The sequence below is a fragment of the Aotus nancymaae genome, unplaced genomic scaffold (assembly GCF_030222135.1).
Source record: "Aotus nancymaae isolate 86718 unplaced genomic scaffold, 86718_ANA_hifiasm-v0.15.2.pri h1tg000053l, whole genome shotgun sequence".
Lineage (NCBI taxonomy): Eukaryota > Metazoa > Chordata > Mammalia > Primates > Aotidae > Aotus > Aotus nancymaae.
The window spans coordinates 20,693,951-20,712,695 of NW_026988467.1; the positions used below are offsets into that span (position 1 = coordinate 20,693,951).

Genomic DNA, 18,745 nt, shown 5'->3' on the forward strand with positions numbered 1-18,745 from the left:
TCACCCTGATCCCCGCCGCTCCCTGCAGAGGGCTCATCAAACACATGGCCTGCCTGCACCACGCAGCCTGGAAGGTGAGCTGCTGGGGAGTATGTTACCCACCACGCCTTGATATGTGCAGAGGTGGGGACTGTAGGGGTGATTCACTTATCCTTCAGTTCAGAAGCCATTTCAGAAATGAGAGGAGGTGTTACTTCCTGGTGTTGGGAGTATAGGTTATGTTTATTTTCTCATCTGCAATTTCCAGGGTTTTCCAAAATTTTACAACAAACGTCTATAATTTTATGAACCCTCCCCATCTAATTTTTAAAAAGAAGTTGAGAGGCAGAGAAATGCCCAACTCACTACTGAGATCCATCAAGTGAGGCCAGCCAGTGTCTGTCATACCAGGCAGAGGCCCCGCGCTGGAAGCCCTGGAGGTTACCAGCTCCAAGCCTGGTATCCAAGGCCACCTGGGCAGCCTCAGCCTCCTCCTTCCCTTTGCTCCCACCAGACTCTGCTCCTGAGATGTCCTTTTCCCATTACCACCACAAAATTGGACTAATTTTTCAGGGCCCAACAGCAATTTTGCTAATTAGTTGAAGGTGTGTGGTTTTTTCTTTTTTTTTCTTTTTGAGATGGAGTCTCACTTTATCATCCAGGCTGGAATGCAGTGACACAATCTTCATTCACTGCAACCTCTGCCTCCCAGGTTCAAGGGATTCTCCTACCTTGGCCTCCTGAATAGCTGGGATTATAGGAGCCTGCCACCACCCCCAGCTAATTTTTGTATTTTCAGTAGAGACGGGGTTTTGCCATGTTGGCCAGGCTAGTCTTGAACTCCTGATCTCTGGTGATTCACTGTCTCAGCCTCCCAAAGTGCTGAGATTACACATGTGAGCCACCTTGCCTGGCCTCGATGAAGGTATTTTAAAAGCCCTACCTCTCCCTGTTGGGACGACCCTCTGTCTCCCTCCTTGGACCACTGGCAACACTTTCCTTGAACGTACTTTATCATCTTTATCATGTCCTGCCTTGTCCTGGAATTGTTTGCACCCAGGTCTGTTTCTCCTACTGGACTAAGGCCTCTTTGCAAGTAGAGCCTGCTTATCAGTTACCTTTGTATTCCCAGCTCCATCCTCAGCCTGCCACATGCTAGACTTCAGATAAATGTCTCTTGAACTTATGTGAATTGAAACTATGGTATCCTAAAAGAGGGGTGTGATGTATCAGTATGTGGCAGGGCTCATGACCCTTGGCACTTTTGACATCTGGTTTGGGATAATTCTATGTGGTGGGAGCTACAGTGTTTAGAGTTTAGTGTTTGAGGTAGAGGTTGCAGTGAGCCGTGTTTAGTATCTGATTAATCTTTAGTGTTTAGTACCTGATCTCTACTTTTTAAAATTAAAAAAAATTTTTTTAATAGAGGTGGGGTTTCACCATGTTGGCCAGGCTGGTCTTGAACTCCCGACCTCATGATCCACTGCCTCGGCCTCCCAAAGTGCTGGGATTACAGGCGTGCACCACCACGCCCGGCCCTGATCTCTACTTAGATGCCAATACCGGTAGATAGTGCTAGTGCAGCCAGGTCTTCTATTCCGGGTCCAGGGTTCATCCAGCTCTCCTAGAGGCCTCTCAGGACCCCAGAAGGATTTTTGCTTCACCACTTTGGTGCATCTGCTCCACCCCCACACTCACATCCTGGGTTCTATCTTGTCCCTTTTCCTTCTGCCCCACCCCTGTAGCCTATGCCAGGCTGTGACCCACTGGTTGTCCCTACTGGTCCATGCAGACTAGACTGAGACTGTGCCCAGACACACGCTTCACATGCTCTTCAGCTCCACGGGCTCATCTCCGTGCTTGAACACACTGATGGTGACCTGGCCCGTCTCGGAGCCATACTTGTTCTTGACGAAGACACCGTAGCGGCCGCTGTCATCACTGCTGACCTTCTCAATGGTGATGGTGACCTCCGTGCCCCTCACTTCCATGTGGTATCGGTCAAGGAAGGTGACAGGCTGGTCATTCTTCAGCCAAGAGATTTCAGGGGTGGGGTCTCCTGAGATGACGCAAGTCAAGCACAGGGTCTGTTTGAAAAGACAGGAAGAGAATAGTCTCACTTCCTTGTAACTTGAACTTGGCATTCACTTTCATGCTCCTAGAGAGCTCCCAGTTCGGGTTGGTCCCTGTGATAATTTAATACATGTGTTTTATTGTAATTTATAAAGGGGAGAGATTTTATTTTAACCCCACATCCTGCATCCTCAACCTTTTATTATATTTTATTTTTTTGAAATGGAGTCTTGCTCGGTCACCCAGGCTGGAGTGCAGTGGCGCGATCTCAGCTCACTGCAACCTCCACCTCTCAGGATCAGGAGATTCTTGGGCCTTATCCTCCCGAGTAGCTGAGATTAGAGACGCATGCCACTGTGCCTGGCTAATTTTTGTATTCTTAGTAGAGACGGGGTTTCACCATGTTGGCCAGGCTGGTCTTGAACTCCTGACCTCAGGTGATCTGCCTGCCTTGGCCTTCCAAAGTTTTGGGATTACAGGTGTAAGCCACTGCTCCTAGCCATCCTCAACCTTTCTACAGGAATACTTAATAGTTAGAATCTCAGACCATGATTACTCTAGCAATTATCAACCCTAGAATGGCCTTCACTTTGTTTTATTGCTTTTTTAAATATATATGTCACTATGATTTTACTGTGCAAGTAAGATTATATTGCTTTAGTACATAGACTTATAATTAAAATAGAAAATTATTGAACAAACAAGCTCTAATGCAGAGCACTGTAATATAATAATTAAACACATAGGCTCTGGAGTTCAGCTGCCTGGGTGTGAATCTCAGCTCTGCCCCTTCAAGCTGTGTGACCTTATGTTCCTTAACCTGGGTTAAGGGACTCTGGGTTTCCTCAGCTATAAAGTATGATTAGTAATAAATAAAACCCTATTTCTTTCATTTTTTTTTTAGATGGAATTTCGCTCTTATTGCCCAGGCTGGAGCGCAATGGCGTGATCTTGGCTTATTGCAACCTCCATCTTCTGGGTTCAGGAGAACTCACCTGTCTCAGCCTCCTGAGTAGCTGGGATTACAGGGGCATGCCACCACGCCTGGCTAATTTTTGTGTTTTTAGTAGAGAAAGGGTTGCATCATATTGATCAGGCTGGTCTCGAACTCTTGACCTCAGGTGATCTGACTGCCTCAGCCTCCCAAAATGTTGGGATTACAGGCATGAGCCACTGCGCCCTGCTGACATAAAACCCTATTTCATGTGATTGCCTTGATGGTAAATAAGCTAAAATAGGTAACATATATGGAATTGTGCCTGGCACAAAGGAAGCACCATAAAAATGTCAGCAATTGTTTTCAGAAACCCTAGTTTTGCACATATAAGTTCGGTCCTAGACAGGCTTTTAGGGATCACCCAGTAGACATTTCCTGTGGATGCTGATGCTCACAGGCAAAAGTCTATGATGCCGAGGGCTGTCTAGACTGATGGAGATAGAACTGGGTCAAGCATCCACTGAAGGCAGACACCAGGCCCAATGGCTTTCCTTTGTACCACATGTAATCAACGAGGTGTGGTCACTTAGCCACGCTTTGGCTTCAAATCCATAACACTGCATTGTTTCGTGGTCTGTGATGGGCGCAGGAGGCAATACAGCGGGGGGCTGCTGGTTGTGGGCAGGGAAGGGTCAGTACCTTATCTTCCATGATTGTGGCCACATCTGGCAGACCCCTCACCACTTTGGCACGGTCTGAAAGGGAAATGAGAGACCCCAGCAATGAATCTTTTTCTGCCAGCTGCTTCCCAGAAGTTTCATAGAGTTGAGAGTTTATTTTTAAGCAAGGCTTTTTAAATTTCTTTTTCTTTTTTCTAGTTTCATCATTTTGGATAGAAATTTTTTTAAATTTTATTTTCTCAAAATTAATTTTTTGAGGCAGGGTCTCACTCTGTTGCTCAGGGTGGAGTGCAGCAGTACAAGCTCAGCTCACTGCAAACTCCGCCTTCTGGGCTCAAGCGATCCTCCTCCCTCAGCCTCCTGAGCAGCTGACACTACAGGCATGTGCCACATGCCGGCTAATTTTTGTATTTTTTGTAGAGATGGGGTTTTGCCATGTTGCCCAGGCTGGTCTTGAACTCCTGGCTCAAGCAATCCTTCTGCCTTGGCCTCCCAAAATGCTAGGATTACAGGCATGAGCCGCCACACCTGGCCTTGGGTGGAAACCTCTGGAACTATATCACACACTTCCTCGTATTCATAAGTAGAAGATACGGGACATAAAGTGTTTGTTACTGATCTGAGGTCCTTTGCTGTGATTGGTGATACCCCTGCCCTCAAGAACCAGGAAGAAGGTAAATGGGACTGCTCTGGGACTTCAACTGGCAAATCCACACAACGGGCGTGACCAACAAGCTTAGGGAGCGAACCAAGAGGGGTCAGAGAAAGCCAGACAGAAGCTTTTGGAACACTTTGAATCCGATCAGGCAAAGGACCTGGTGGCCATTGTGGGTGGGCAGGAAGAGTGTGGCTGTCAGTCACTAAGCAGAAAGCCAGTCTACTTAGGGGAAGCTGTGGGAATAGGAGGAGTGGTCAGTATGGCCTAGACCAGGGATCAGGGATGTGCAAACAGCCCGCCGCAGGTGGCGCCTCTCCAGTTGTTGAAAGGGGAGTGGGACCCCGGATGGGGTGGGGAAGGCCCCACCGATGGATGCAGTGTTGGGCAGAAAGTGTCACCAGCCCTCCACAGCTGGGTGAAATGATCATTTCCCTCCGCTCCGATTCCACACCCCCCAGCAACCCAGTATTGGTGAATTCAGCTTTCCTCTGTTAGGGTCCTGGATGGGGCTCCTGTTCAGGATGTGGCTTTCCAGGAGGAACAGGGATATTGTCGCTGGGTAAATGATTAGATTTATGGTACAAGAGCCTCCTCCTGGCCTGAGGCTGAGCTGGTCTTGGGCTGTGCTGCCTCCACCAAGGCGCCCCCAGTCCCCTGCAGGAGCTTCTCACTCCATGGCCACTTACACCCCTCAACTGCCCCTTCCCGATAACAGCTATGAGCCTGAGGCCTGCACTTGCTGTCAAGTGGAGACACTCGGGCACAATGATGCCATGCAGAGCAAATTACTCCCTCCCACAAGTGGCCTCAAGCTGGCGGTGCGAGTTTTCTTGTCTGTTCTTAGAGCTATGTGGTCTCTCTCCTTCTACGGCCGCACCTGTGCTCTGCTGCCTGCCCGGGTCTTTCTCTCACTGGAATCCCTTCTCTTCATCTGCTGGGAAGTGAGAACAGACAGCCACGCTCCTACCACTGGGCCACTTAGAACCGGCTTGGGTTGTAGGGGCTGATGAATGGGACAAGCTTGAGCTCGTGGACTTGGTGGTGGCTCCCCTGGTGGCCCCGAGGCTCTGGGTTTGGTGGTGCCATGTGCCTCTGGGTTTGGGGCTTCATCCTGGATTCAATGAGGTTCCCATGCCTTGAGAGCCATAGATCTTCAGCTATGAAGTATGATGCAGTTGTGGGCAGAAAGCTATGACTCTTCAGCTTTAAAGTCACCCTGTCCCCACAGATCACTCGGGAAGGCCTACCCAGCCTCATTCCTGTCTGTCCCCTCCTTTCAGGTCCCCCCAATGTAGTCCATGTGCCTGCAAGGACCAGGCTCACGCTGGGCGCTTCCACAACACAATCCCAGGTGTCCTCGGACTCTGTATCTGTCCTGCCCAGGTCTCCCCTGCAGCTCTGTAAGACCCTAGAGCCCCATAGACCCCACTGCGGAATGAGGCCTTCAGCAGCCCCACCGAGAGCCCCAAATTCAGAAACAAAAACAACAGAAATATCGGCAGACTTACTCTTCTCGATGATGGCCAAGGCTCTGAAAAACAGAAATGAGAACAAGATGTGAAATTCCACTTGCTAAAGGACAGTCCTGCCCACGTGGAGGTGAGGGGTGACGAGGGAAAGGTGGAGCTGGCTGGGGCTCCCAGGAAGGGGTCCTGAGCCTAGTTCATGCCACACCCTGGAGGGTCCTGTAATTCACACTGAGAAATGTAGAGGAAACTTACTTCAGTCTCTGGTGTTCAGCCATGGCGTCATCAAAAGCTGTAAGAAGGACAGAGGAGAAAGGGGGGCATCAGGGCCTCTGCTGTCCGATGGTGGGGACAGGGTGACCCTGGGAGCAGAGCTTATCCCTGACTGTCTTCCACTCTCCTCCTCATTCTGATGTTCCTTTGGGTGACTGCCGGGATTGGGTGGGAAGGTAGTCATCACCTCGAAAGACCATGGGATTTTCTTTTTTCTTTTTATTCAGTTAAAAAAAAAAAGCTTTCTTTCCTTAACACCCATCCCAGAGTAATCTTTATTATTGTTCTTTTATTTTTTGAGACAGGGCCTCACTCTGTTGCCCAGACTGGAGTGCAGTGGGTGATCACAGCTCATTGGAGCCGCTATCTCCTGGGCTCAAGCAATCCTCCCACTTCAGCCTCCTGAGTAGCTTGGAATATATAGGCACGTGTCACCATGATAACTTATTTTTATTTTTTGTAGAGATGTTGCCCCGGCTTGTCTCAAACTCCAGAGCTCAAGCGATCCTCCCACTTCAGCCTCCCAAAGTGCTGGGATTACAGGTGTGAGCCACTGTGCCCGGCCTAGCCTCGGGATTTTCTAAGCAGGTTTCTCTGCAGACATAGATGGATGGCTCACCTTGCCCTGAGAGATCCGTCGAGAGCTGCCGGGCTTCCTTCCCTGCAGCTATTTCCAGAGTGTATTTGCCCTTGTCTGAGTCTTTGGGGTCCAGGATGTGAAGCCAGATCTCATCCAGGGTGGTGCCCACCCTTATGCGATCACCACTCTCCAGGCGTTTGTCTCTGAATGTGAGGGCAGAGCAATAGTTAAGGCTGCCTGTCTGCAGGTCAACAGATACCCCCGCCCCAAAATCTTTGCCTGTGGTTTTGTTTCGAGATCCATGGGCTGTGGGTGGTGGCCATTAATGAGGCACTGGATAAATATCTACTCACTTTCTAACTCATTATTCAACCCTCCATTCATCATTCAATACTTCATTCATTCATTCGTCAGTTCTTGTGGCATGACAATCATGTGTTGGTGCTGAGTCTGCATTTGTGATGTGTGCTGCAGGCAGAGACCCTAAGGAAATGATGCTTCAGGGTAAGTGGCTGCCACTTCCCTCACTCTCAGGAGCCAGCTTCCTCACCTCTTTATTCTCCTCCTTTTAAACCCTCCCAGGCTTTCCTCCCACAAGCACTCTCCTCTAACCTTTAGAAACCATATAAGGTTAAACTTCTCCCCTTCTTTACTTAAATTTCCTTCCTAGAGACACTGTCCTCTGTCCCCAGTGTTGTGTTGCAGAGGTAACACCTCTGTGCTTAGTCCCAGGGCTCCGAAACTCTGGCAGGGGAAGGAACCTATTGTCCTGAAATTCCATCTGTCCTTGGCTCTCACTCATTTGACAACCTTGACCGAATCAGTCTCGCCTTCTCCAGAGAATGGGTGTAGTAATGTCTGCTCCACAAGGCTGAGGCATGCACATGATAAAAAGCACCAGGAAAACTCCGCTGTCGAATTATCTGGGGTCTCTCAGAGAGTCGCTGAGTCTCGGTAGGCACCTCGTCTATCCTGCCTTCAAGCCCTGGCCCTCAGCGAGTGATCAGCCCCATGCACCCTTCTGCATGTTTCTCCTAAGCCTGGCTGACCAAGTTTGCTAAGGCTGCAGAGGCCCACAAAGGCGCCCTGACCCGCCTGACCACTTGGCTCTTCTTTGTCCCTTCGTCCTTTCTCCCCCAGATGCTGCTCGGAGACTGACCCTGCTGTGGCCATAGAGTTTCCAGAAACATGTTGTCCCACCAAGGTTCCCATCTTCCCTGGGGGTTCTCGGCAAAGCCTTTTTCCTCCTCCCACTGCTAATCTCTATCCTCAACTCCTCTGTAGATAGCAGGACCAGTGAGAGACCCTGTCTGCCAACCCCCCGGACTGGGCTTTGCTTGGAGGACTGGGCAGGGAGAAGGGATGGGAACCCTGTGTGGCAGGTGCCGAAACCTTTCCAGCCCGGCTGGGGCTCTGGGGCAAGGCGGACTTACTTGTGGAACCAGGTGGTTTTCATGTACTCCACGTTGTAGTACTTGACCTTGCTGAAGATCCGGATCCCTTCCTCGGTCCCCTGGATTTTCAGTGGCGTTGCAGAGAGGGCTGGGGAGACAGAGGAGAAGGGTGAGTCTTCCCTGAGTCCATGGGCGTCACATTTTGGGACCAGCTTGTCTGCTTCTGCTCTTGCAGAGGGGGCAGGTGCTCTGGGGGGAATGTAGGGCTGTGAAGAGGCAGGATTTTCTCTTCAATGTTTGAGGTTGGAAACGAAACCCACTCCCGATAGCCAAGGCTGGTGTTAGGCTGCTTGGAGGCTGCTGGGCATCAGGGCAGGGCTGGGCAAAGAGGTAGGCTGCTTACCACCAATCCTGCCCAGCTCGGTGAAGATGGCATCCAGAGCTGGAGGGAGACAGACAGAAGGGTTAGTTGGCAGAGGGCTCCCCTAGGGATGTGCTAAGAGTGGGGACATCCTTGGAAAAGGCTGGTGGAGCCCGTGAGCTGCTCTAGGGGTGGACAGGGAGTTCTGCAGGACGACTGTCATGGCTTGGGGATAGGAAGGTTCAGGGTACTCAGAAGTAGGGTGGGGAGAAGGGCACTAGGTGTGGAGAACAAACATGCAAACCTGACAGATTTTTGCAGGCTGAGCTGATCAGCCTGATGAGGAGCCTGGGCCTGCTGTGGGACAGAGGAGTGAACTCAGGCTTCAGGTCGCCAAGCCTGGTCTCACTGTGATGTACTGTGGTGAACACAGGCATCAGAGTTACACAGACCTGGTTCCTGCCACTGACTAGCTGTGAAAACTTGGGCAAGCCACTTAATCTCTTTGTGCCTCAATTTCCCCAAGTGACATGGGGATCCCATAAATCTTACTGCACAGATCACATCACAGTCTGCTCCACTGCACTCCCTCTGCAGCCCCCTGATCCAGCACCAGCTCCTACCGTCACCCGTGAGGTCCAATACGGTGTCGTCCTCCCCTCGATCGTCAGAAACCATCGCTCTGTAAATCCCCTTGTCCTTTTTGGACAACTGGAAAGAAGGATGAGCGATGGTGCTGTCAGCATGGGCTCCAGAAGGAGAGATAGATACCAAATCAGGAGGCCTGGGCTCCAGGTCTGCCCCTAGCTCTCTGCATGACCTCAGGTAAGACCCTTCTCCTCCCGGGACCTCTGTTTACTCATCTGGGCTGGGTGATCTCTAAGGCTCCTTTCAGCTCCAGAGCCCTTGGATTCCTAGCTCGGGGCTTGTCTGGGCCTGGGGAAGGGGTGGAGTAGGAGGAGCTGAGGGTCGAACTAGACACCTTCATGTGCTTTCACAGGCAGCTGCTCTGAGCACTACAGTGAGCCTCACTTTGTGAGCTTGTCTGACCTGGCACAGCTTTCACTCTCTGGTGGCTCCCGGATGGATGGACCCCCACCACCTGCAGCTCCCCAGGAGGAAGCATGTTTTCTCTTGCCTAGGACAAGGGGGTCCTTTTGACCCGTGTTTGTCAGCCCCAAATTAAGTCTGAATCTCAGCAAAGCAAGAACTTGAGTTGTGCTTTCAAGGCAAGGTCCAGAGATCAGAAGTGACCTCTCATTACACAGCAGCTTCCTTGAGGCCTGGGAGTAATATTTGTCTTCCCAGACCCTCATTTCTCTCTCTCTCTCTTTTTTTTTTTTTTTGAGATGGAGTCTTGTTCTGTCACCCAGGCTGGAGTGGAGTGGCATGATCTCAACTCACTGCAACCTCTGCCTCCCAGATTCACTGCCTCAGCCTCCCGAGTAGCTGGGACTACAGGTGCATGCCACCACACCTGGCTAATTTTTTTTTTTTTTTTTTTTTTGTATTTTTAGTAGAGACAGGGTTTCACCATATTGGCCAGGCTGGTCTTGAACTCCTGACCTCGTGATCTACCCACCTCAGCCTCCCAAAGTGCTGGGATTACAGGTGTGAGCCACCGTGCCCGGCCTCTCATCTCTCAATACTTCCCACCGGGACCATCTCTATGCAGTGGGATTGGGGCAGGGTCCAAGACAGAGGCAGCTTTTAACCTGAGGATTGAGGTGCTGAGCCCCAAAGTACTCTCTTATGTCTCGCCATCCCATGAAGGCTCCAAGGTCTCAGCCAAATCCAGGGTGGGTGACTGGAGTGGCTTCTGACCCCACCCTCTAGACTTGTGTCTTTGTACTGAAATCCTCTAAGCCTCAGTTTACTCATCTGTAAAATTACAGCACCATCCTTGCCCTGACTTTGTGCTGCAGCTGCTGTGGGAGATCAAGGAAGGTAACTCTTAGGAGGCCAGAAAGTTTGCACCAATGGGACTCATGATTACTCCATAACTATCAAGCACTTACTTGGTGCCACACTCTGTTTGAGGAGCTTGCACAGTGGTGGCAAAGGCTGACTTGGCATCAGCCTGGGAAGGATTTGGGAGAAGACCTGGAAATCATTGTTTTCTTCCTAAGCAGCAAACCTCTGTTCAGTCCTCCTGGGCACCCAGTGAGGCCACAGACATCAGCAGCAGGGTGGAAAAAGGTTGATGTTTAAGAGCAAGCCTTATGTTTCTCTTTTAATCAGGCCACAGTCCACCAAAGGCCATTGGGCGGGGTGGTGGAGGGGACTTGGAGGGAGAATTCAGCTTAGGCCTGCTTTATGCTGCCCAGATCTGCCTCACATGGAGACTCCTTTCCTGTCCTGAATCCTAGACTGTTGGAGCAGGAAGGAGGCATTGAGAGAGCATCCCTTCCAACTGGCTCATGTTGCAGATGGAAGCTGAGGTCAGAGAGGGACAGGGGCTAGCCCAAGCCTGCACAGTCATTGGCAGGGCCAGTAATGGAGCTAAAGAAAAAAATCAGTAATACTGATTCTGTCTCTATTGAAAATTTATGTTTTTTGGCCGGGCGCGGTGGCTCACACCTGAAATCCCAGCGCTTCGGGAGGCCGAGCCGGGCGGATCATGAGGCCAACAGATGGAGATTGTCCTGGCCAACAAGGTGAAAACCTGTCTCTACTAAAAATACAAAAATTAGCTGGACGTGGTGGCATGCGCCTGCTACTCAGGAGGCTGAGGCAGGAGAATTGCTTGAACCTGGGAGACGGAGGTTGCAGTGAGCTGAGATCGTGCCACTGCACTCCAGCCTGGGCAACAGAGCAAGACTCTGTCTCAAAAAAAAAAAAAAAAATCTGAAGTTTTTAAATAGGTTTTTGCATTAATTTTGATTTTTTAAAAAGAATGTTGCACTGGCCGGGCGCGGTGGCTCACGCCTGTAGTCCCAGCACTTTGGGAGGCCAAGGCGGGTGGATCACCAGGTCAAGAGATCGAGACCATCCTGGTCAACATGGTGAAACCCCGTCTCTACTAAAAAAAATACAAAAAATTAGCTGGGCATGGTGGTGCGTGCCTGTAATCCCAGCTACTCAGGATGCTGAGGCAGGAGAATTGCCTGAACTCAGGAGGCAGAGGTTGCAGTGAGCCGAGATCGCGCCATTGCACACCAGCCTGGGTAACAAGAGCGAAACTCCGTCTCAAAAAAAAAAAAAAGAATGTTGCATACAATATTATTTACCTTGATCACTGAGTTTTTTGGTGCCCCTTAAATTTTGTGCTCAGGGCTTCACTTGCATCAACCAAACCTCGGCCCTGCTTCTGACTCCCAGCCCAGAGCTCTTGGCCCTCCCTGGCTCGCAGCCAAAGGAGAAGGTGAGCCCTGAAGCTGGAGCCACACTTGCCTCTTCGATGCAGAGAAGTCCTGTTCCCGTCTCTGGGTCATACTGACCATCTGGCATCTCTGCTCTCTGGAAGAACCACTGAAAGCGAGTCTCCTTCTTGGTGTTGGTCACCTGGGGAAGGTGGGGAATGAGGAGACTCTGTCAGGCTTGCTCTCTTTTTGAGTAAAAACACACCTGTGTATCCTTTCGGGCATCTCAGCCGATTCTTCTCACATACCGTGTGTCTCCTCTGCTGGATTCTTGCTAAGAATTTTCTCTTTGCCTCTTGATGCCTGGCCTACTCTATTTTGCTTGTAAATGTCCATACGCTTCTTACTGACTCAGTTAAATGTCATCTCCAGGAAGCCTTTTTTGAAGCACCCCATAGTCACCCCCCATCACGATTAATCAATTTCCTGCCCCTCTCTGGATCACGCAGGAGGCATGCTGTTTCCCAAGGATCCTTCCTTGACCCACAGAGACCAACCACTTCTTCATCTTTGTATGTTCAGTACCTTGCAGGGTGGCACGTAACAGATGCTCTGAGTTTACTGAATGAATACGCTCTGGGAGAGCACCCACCCTCCCCTTCCCCAGTTAACTAAAGAGATCGGAGGGTGCCAAGAAGGACCTTAGCCTTTGGGGTCAGATAGACTTGGATCAAACCTGGGCTCTACCTCTTACTGTGTGGTCTTGAGCTATTTCCCCGTTTGTTTTCTCATCTATAAAGTGGGGATAATAATGCCTATCTCACAGATGATTGTGAGGCGATGAAATCATACTGTGAGTCTCTGAGCAAAGGCTGATAATAAAAGGACAGGGATACCCTTCAACATATAAACCCTTGCAGTCTCCCGGATCCCACGACCCCTCGGAACCCCTTTTGGAGCCACTAGGATCTAGTTCAAGGCTGGCCCATCTCACACTAATCCTACCCCGTGGGTGCTGGGAAGGTGGGTTTGTTTTTGGGGTTAAATGTAGTCTCCTTGGGGGTACTTCCTGTGTGTGGGATCAGCCAAGCGCAGAGTATGGAATTTAGGGGTAGGGGTGAGTAGGGACAGCCACTGGACTTGGGGACAAGCCACAGGTCCCCCCCCGCCACGCCCCACACTGGGTCTAGGGGCAGGGCAGGAGGAAGGGCAGGACTTGCCTTGCATGTCAGCTGCACTTGGCAGTCCTCCGTGATCTTCCATTGTAACGGCTGCTCAAAATAGGGACCTGAGTGTGCAAAACAAATGTGCCCATCGTCAGAGAGCCAGGGTGCCACTCGTGTCCAGGTGGTGGTGGGGGGAGCGGGCAGCTAATGGCCATGGGCTCCGCCAGGGCTGGGACAGGGGTGAGGCAAGTGGGGTGCTCAGGGTGCAAATTTCTTTTTTTTTTTGAGACACAGTCTTGCTCTGTTGCTGAGACTGGAGTGTAATGGCACAGTCTCAGCTTATTGCAGCCTCCGCCTCCTGGGCTCAAGGATTCTCGTGCCTCAGCCTCTTGTGTAGCTGGGATTACAGGGATGTGCCATCATGCCCGGCTAATTTTTGAATTTTTTGTAGAGAGGGGGTTTCACCATGTTGGCCAGGCTGGTCTTAAACTCCTGGCCTCAAGTGACCTGCCCACCTCGGCCTCCCAAAGTACTGGGATTACAGGCCACCGCACCTGGCCTCAGGGTGCAATATTTAAGAGGGCTTGGCTCTCACCCTCAGGTTAGCCAAGAGCTGTTTTGATCTGGCACTGGGACAGAACTGGACTGAATGGCGGTGCACCTCCCCTGGGGGCCCAGCAGGGCTGGGGGTCCCATTAACTCCTAGTCCAGCATCTCTAGCACGAACCAGTGGCCAGGGATTTTGAACTTCACTCCAGCAGCTCTTACCCTGTTTTCTCTTCCAGTCCCTTCTCTTAGCATCTGCCTTCCTCAGAAGTTTGTCAAAATCTGTGAACACAAAGGGAGGAACCGGCATGAGCCGAGAGGAGTGTGAGTCCAGAGAGGGAACATGGCATGGACAGAAGGCGAGGGGTGTGCTCAGCAGGCTGCGGAGCTGAGGGTTCAGGGCCACAGGGCAGGCCGGGTGTGCGGGGCGGGGTGGGGCGGGGCTGACCGTCGTCCACCAGTGTCAAGGTAATCTGGTTTTTGGCTTTTCCGTCTTGGAGTTGAGCGGTGTACGACCCTTTGTCCTCCTCAGACAGGTTCTGGATGATCACTTCCACCAGGCCCTTCTCTCGCTCAAAATTGATTTTGCGGTTCTGAAAAGGACAACCTCCAAAGTCCTTTTTGCACTTTCCCTGTTTGGGAACTTTGTTGTGGGGCACACATCAGGGTGTAGTGGGCTTGGGGTGGCAAGTGCAGAGCTGTCAGCCTTCAGAGACTAGGGCGGGGCGCTGGATAACCCTCTGCGGCTCCCCCAACACCCAGTCCCTGGATGCTTGAATCAGTTACAATTTTGTTTGTTTGTTTGTTTTGAGACAGTCTCACTCTGTTGCTCAGGCTGGGGTACAGTAGCGCAATCCCCTTTAATAATAAGCCCCCAACTCCTGCTGTGCCATGATTTTGCTCATTTTCTTTTTTCTTTTTTTGAGATGGAGTCTCGCTCCATCTTGAAGTCTCACTCCATTGCCCAGGCTGGAGTGCAGTGGCGCAATCTTGGTTCACTACAGCCTCTGCCTCCTGGGTTCAAGCACTTCTCCTGTCTCAGTTTCCCGAGTAGCTGCTACTACAAGCACATGCCAACACGCCCGGCTAAGTTTTGTATTTTTAGTAGAGACAGAGTTTCACCATGTTGGCCAGGCTGGTCTTGAACTCCTGGCCTCAAGTGATCTGCCTGCCTTGGCCTCCCAAAGTGCTGGGATTACAGGCGTGAGCCACCGTGCCCAGCTACTTATTTTCTGCTTTTTTTCAAATAGGAAAAAACCCCATCAACATGTGTAAAGGATAATGGAAAAAATACCCCTGTACTTGTTACCCAGAATTAACACTCATTTACATTTTACCATATTCTAACAGTTATTAAAGTTTCATTATCCTCATCTAGGTCCTTTCTCCCTCTGGCTTTATTTGTATGTATGATTTGGGGGAATGATCTAATTTTGTTTTCTTATAGGGACAACTGATGGTTCCACCACTGAATACTAACGAGTCCAGACTTTGTAACACTTCCCATACCATGTGGTAAGGTCACTGCATAATCTTTATGCAGAACTTTCAAATCAGTTTTCTGACTTGCACCTTTTGATCCTGGGACAACCAGCCCCACTGCACAGATGCAGAAACAGAGGCACAAGACAGGTGAAGAGACCTGCCATGATCATATAACCCACAGCGGGTGGACATGAGTCTCCTGTCTGAACTAGCGCCCCCTTTCTATAATGCATATATTATTATTGTTTTTTGTCATTGGACCTTTGATATATATAACACATATTTTCTTTTCTTTTCTTTTTGTGACAGTCTCACCCTGTCGCCCAGGCTGGAGTGCAATGGCATGATCTCGGCTCACTGTAACCTCTGCCTTCCAGGTTCAAGTGATTCTCCTGCCTCAGCCTCCTAAGTAGCTGGGACCACAGGTGCATACCGCCTTTTTTGTACTTTTAGTAGGGATGGAGTTTCATCATGTTGGCCAGGTTGGTCTTGAACTCCTGACCTCAGGTGATCCACCTGCCTCGGCCTCCCAAAGTGCTGGGATTATAGGTGTGAGCCACCTCACCTGGCCACAACACATATTTTCTAATGGCTGCTTTGCCATCTGGAGATGAAATTCACAAGTAATATGAGATTGAATCATGAATTTGAATCTCTCATGAGATTGAAATTGTCACATCAGCAGGTAAACAGTTGAATATCAACAAATCATGTGGTTCAATCTAATACAACATATTTATAGATATGATTTACAAAATAATATCAACTGTAATACTTATAAAATATTTACAAAATAATAAAAACTGTAATATAAAGAAAAAATAAGTCATTTAAAATAAAATAAAAATATTTCAATATACAGATGCTTGGATATGACCTCAGTCATGCTGCACTGATATATAATGAATTGGTTTGACTTTAAGAGAAGAAAAGCAAAAAATCAGAAGCTATTCTGTACAAAAGCAGGAAAATGAATGAGCATAGGGAAAGTGGCCAGCAGAATACAAATTCTCCATTCAATGTATAGTAACATTGCACACTTTGGGAGGCTGAGGCAGGAGGAACGCCTGAGCTCAGGAGTTTGAGACCAGCCTGGGCAACAAGGCAAAACCCTGTCTCTACAAAAAATTACAAAAATTAGCTGGGCGTGGTGGTGTGTGACTGTGGTCCCAACTACTTGGGAGGCTGAGGTGAGAGGATTGCTTGAGTCCGGGATGTTGAGACTGCAGTGAGCTGAGATTGTGCCACTGCACTCTAGCCTGGGTGACAAAGCGAGATTCTGTCTCAAAAACAAACAAAAACAGAAAACAAAAAGTAAAATTGTTTGGAGGCTGAGGCAGAAGGATTACTTGAGGCCAGGAGTTCAAGACCAACCTGGTCAACATAGTGAGCCCCCATCTCTAATTTAAAAGATTTTTAAAAAACAACAAAAAAAATTGGCTGGCCATGGTGGCTCATGACTGTATTCCCAGCACTTTGGGAGGTGGGGGCAGTGGACGGAGGTTGCAGTGAGCTGAGATCGCACCATTGCATGACAGCCTGGGCAACAGAGCAATACTGTCTCAGAAAAAAAGGAAAAGAAAGAAAGAAAGGGCTGGGTGTGGTGGCTCATGCCTGTAATCCTAGCACTTTGGGAGGCTGAGGTGGGTGGATCACCTGAGGTCAGGAGTTCAAGACCAGCCTGGCCACCATGGTGAAACTCCATCTTTAAAAAAAAAAAAAAAGAAAGAAACAAAAATTTCAACCTGCTGAAACTAAAGAAGAAATAGAAAACCTGAATAGTCTGGCTTGGTGCAATGACTCACACCTGTAATCCCAGCACTTTGGGAGGCTGAGGCAGGCAGATCACAAGGTCAGGAGTTCGAGACCAGCCTGGCCAACATGGTGAAACCCTCTCTCTACTAAAATTACAAAAATTAGCTGGGTGTGGTGGTGGGCACCTGTAATCCCAGCTACTTGGGAGGCTGAGGCAGGAGAATCGCTTGAACCCAGGAGGTGGAGGTTGCAGTGAGCTGAGTTGGTGCCACTGCTCTCCAGCCTGGGCAACAGAGTGAGACTCTATCTTAAAAAAAAGAAAAAAATTGTACAAAAATACTTTGTATTTATATCTAAAACAGAGTTAGGGTCTAGGCTTGGATATTTATAGGCATGAATACAGGCTTTTCATCTTAAGAATGTCTGGTGGGGTAATCAAAAATAAGGGGTGTGGAAATTCTTTGGTTGTGGGAATGTCCCTTGCATTGGGCCAGCCTCTTATGTCCCTGCCAACCCCCACCCCCAACACCAGCACTAATACTAAAAACCAAACGTCCCCATCCCTTCCCCATCACTGGACAGCAAAAGCACACTGTCATTTCTGAAATGCCCACTAGGGGGAAGTACCAGCCCGTGCAGAATCACTGCCCCGAGAGGCCACCTCCCAGGCAGGGGAGCCTCACTTTAGGGGTTGTGAGCACCCAATTACCGGAGAGCTGAAGATCTCCTTCTTGTTGAAGATTAGATGTAGCTCAGCGGCGGGAGATAACTTTTCTACTTCCAGCCAAAGCCGCACCTCCCCTCGCTCCAGGAGGTCAATGTTCCAGCCCGAGATCAGTTTGATCACTGTGGGAGGCACAGGACGGGAAGGGGGTGGGTTGAGCCCCCTTCTCCCTTTCCCCCTCCCTTCAGCCCCACCTCGAGTGCACCCTTCGCATCTGACACGCAAAACACTTAGAAAACCTGAAGGAGACGCCACTGGGTGGGGCTCAGAGGAGGGTTTTTCCGAATGCCCACTCTAGATTTAATTAATCTCAGCAAAGCGTTTCCTCTTCTAAGGGCTCTGGGGCTGAAGTTCTCACGCTGGCAGGGCATTGGATCCCCAAGGACTTTCAAAAACCCTGGGCTCCACCCTTAGAGATTCTGATTTGTCTGGCGCCTGGCCTAGGTATTGGGATTTGGACAGGTGTCAGCATGTTTCTGCTGTGCGGCCAAGTTTGTGACGTCCCCTGCTCTAGGGACTGTACACACTGTCCCTAGCCAACAGAGGGAAGCAGAGGTTTAGATGATCCCAAATCCTAATGACTAAAGAGCCAGTGATAGTAATTATAAAAAGAGGAAAACACCCACATTTCCCTGCCTCAAATCCCTTCCCTTTCCTGATGCTCTTTTCCTTCCGTGAGCTTCCTGGGTGGTCTCTGACCTTCTAGCCCCGTGGCTCCCCACCCCTCCATCCTTCTGGGATTGTTTCCTGGTCCTTGGCCTGACTCTGCTCTGCTCAGAACATGCCAATGGGCCCAGTGGGAGCTGCACAAGCAGGGCTGGCAGAGTGGACTGCTTACCTGGGTTTCTGATCTCATGACTCAGCTTCTTTAGCCTCTCCAGCTCTGGGATGCGGGGAGTAAGGAAGAAACCAGAGAGAATGAAGTATCATGGTGGGGAGTGGGGGGCCCATGGGAGCCATCCTAGGATCCTGTGCTGGGTCAAAGTTCCAAGAGACACCTCCCCCCAACATGGGGTCCCTTGGCTTCTTAGGGGCCATGATGAGCTCTGTGGGCCTTTGCCCTGGGGCACTGAGGGTGATGCCAGTGCTACTGCTGGTCACTCTGAGATTGTGTCTTCTTTCTGTCCTTTAAGGCGTAGATCAAGTCCCACCTCCCTGGAGGAGCACCTGGCATGTGCCTGGTTCTGCACACCTCATCAGTCCTCTGCAGTGCTGCGGGCTGAGCGCTACCGTCCACTTCTAGTCACTCTAGGACCACTGGTGCCAGGGCCTCATTGCTCACCCCTGTCATATGCTGTCCCAGGGTCCCAGGGTCTGGACTGCACACCAAGCACTGCAGCCCAGAAGTGTCGGACTGTTGTAGAAT

General features: G+C 50.1%; 1 protein-coding gene across 1 annotated transcript in view; it reads right to left on the bottom strand.

The window, feature by feature from the left end:
* Positions 1–203: 203 nt before the first annotated feature.
* The window catches only part of MYOM3 (myomesin 3), a 61,225-nt gene continuing 42,683 nt past the window's right edge, over positions 204–18,745 (bottom strand). The window contains exons 24-37 of the mRNA XM_064363465.1: positions 18,218–18,262; positions 17,365–17,501; positions 13,864–14,008; positions 13,638–13,697; positions 12,924–12,991; positions 11,795–11,905; positions 9,025–9,112; positions 8,444–8,482; positions 8,080–8,188; positions 6,686–6,849; positions 6,049–6,085; positions 5,836–5,858; positions 3,689–3,744; positions 204–2,066 (exon numbers count right to left, since the gene is read on the bottom strand). Coding sequence (XP_064219535.1) covers positions 1,803–2,066; positions 3,689–3,744; positions 5,836–5,858; positions 6,049–6,085; positions 6,686–6,849; positions 8,080–8,188; positions 8,444–8,482; positions 9,025–9,112; positions 11,795–11,905; positions 12,924–12,991; positions 13,638–13,697; positions 13,864–14,008; positions 17,365–17,501; positions 18,218–18,262 — 1,346 coding nt within the window. The 3' untranslated portion in view covers positions 204–1,802. The remainder of the gene's footprint in view (positions 2,067–3,688; positions 3,745–5,835; positions 5,859–6,048; positions 6,086–6,685; positions 6,850–8,079; positions 8,189–8,443; positions 8,483–9,024; positions 9,113–11,794; positions 11,906–12,923; positions 12,992–13,637; positions 13,698–13,863; positions 14,009–17,364; positions 17,502–18,217; positions 18,263–18,745) is intronic.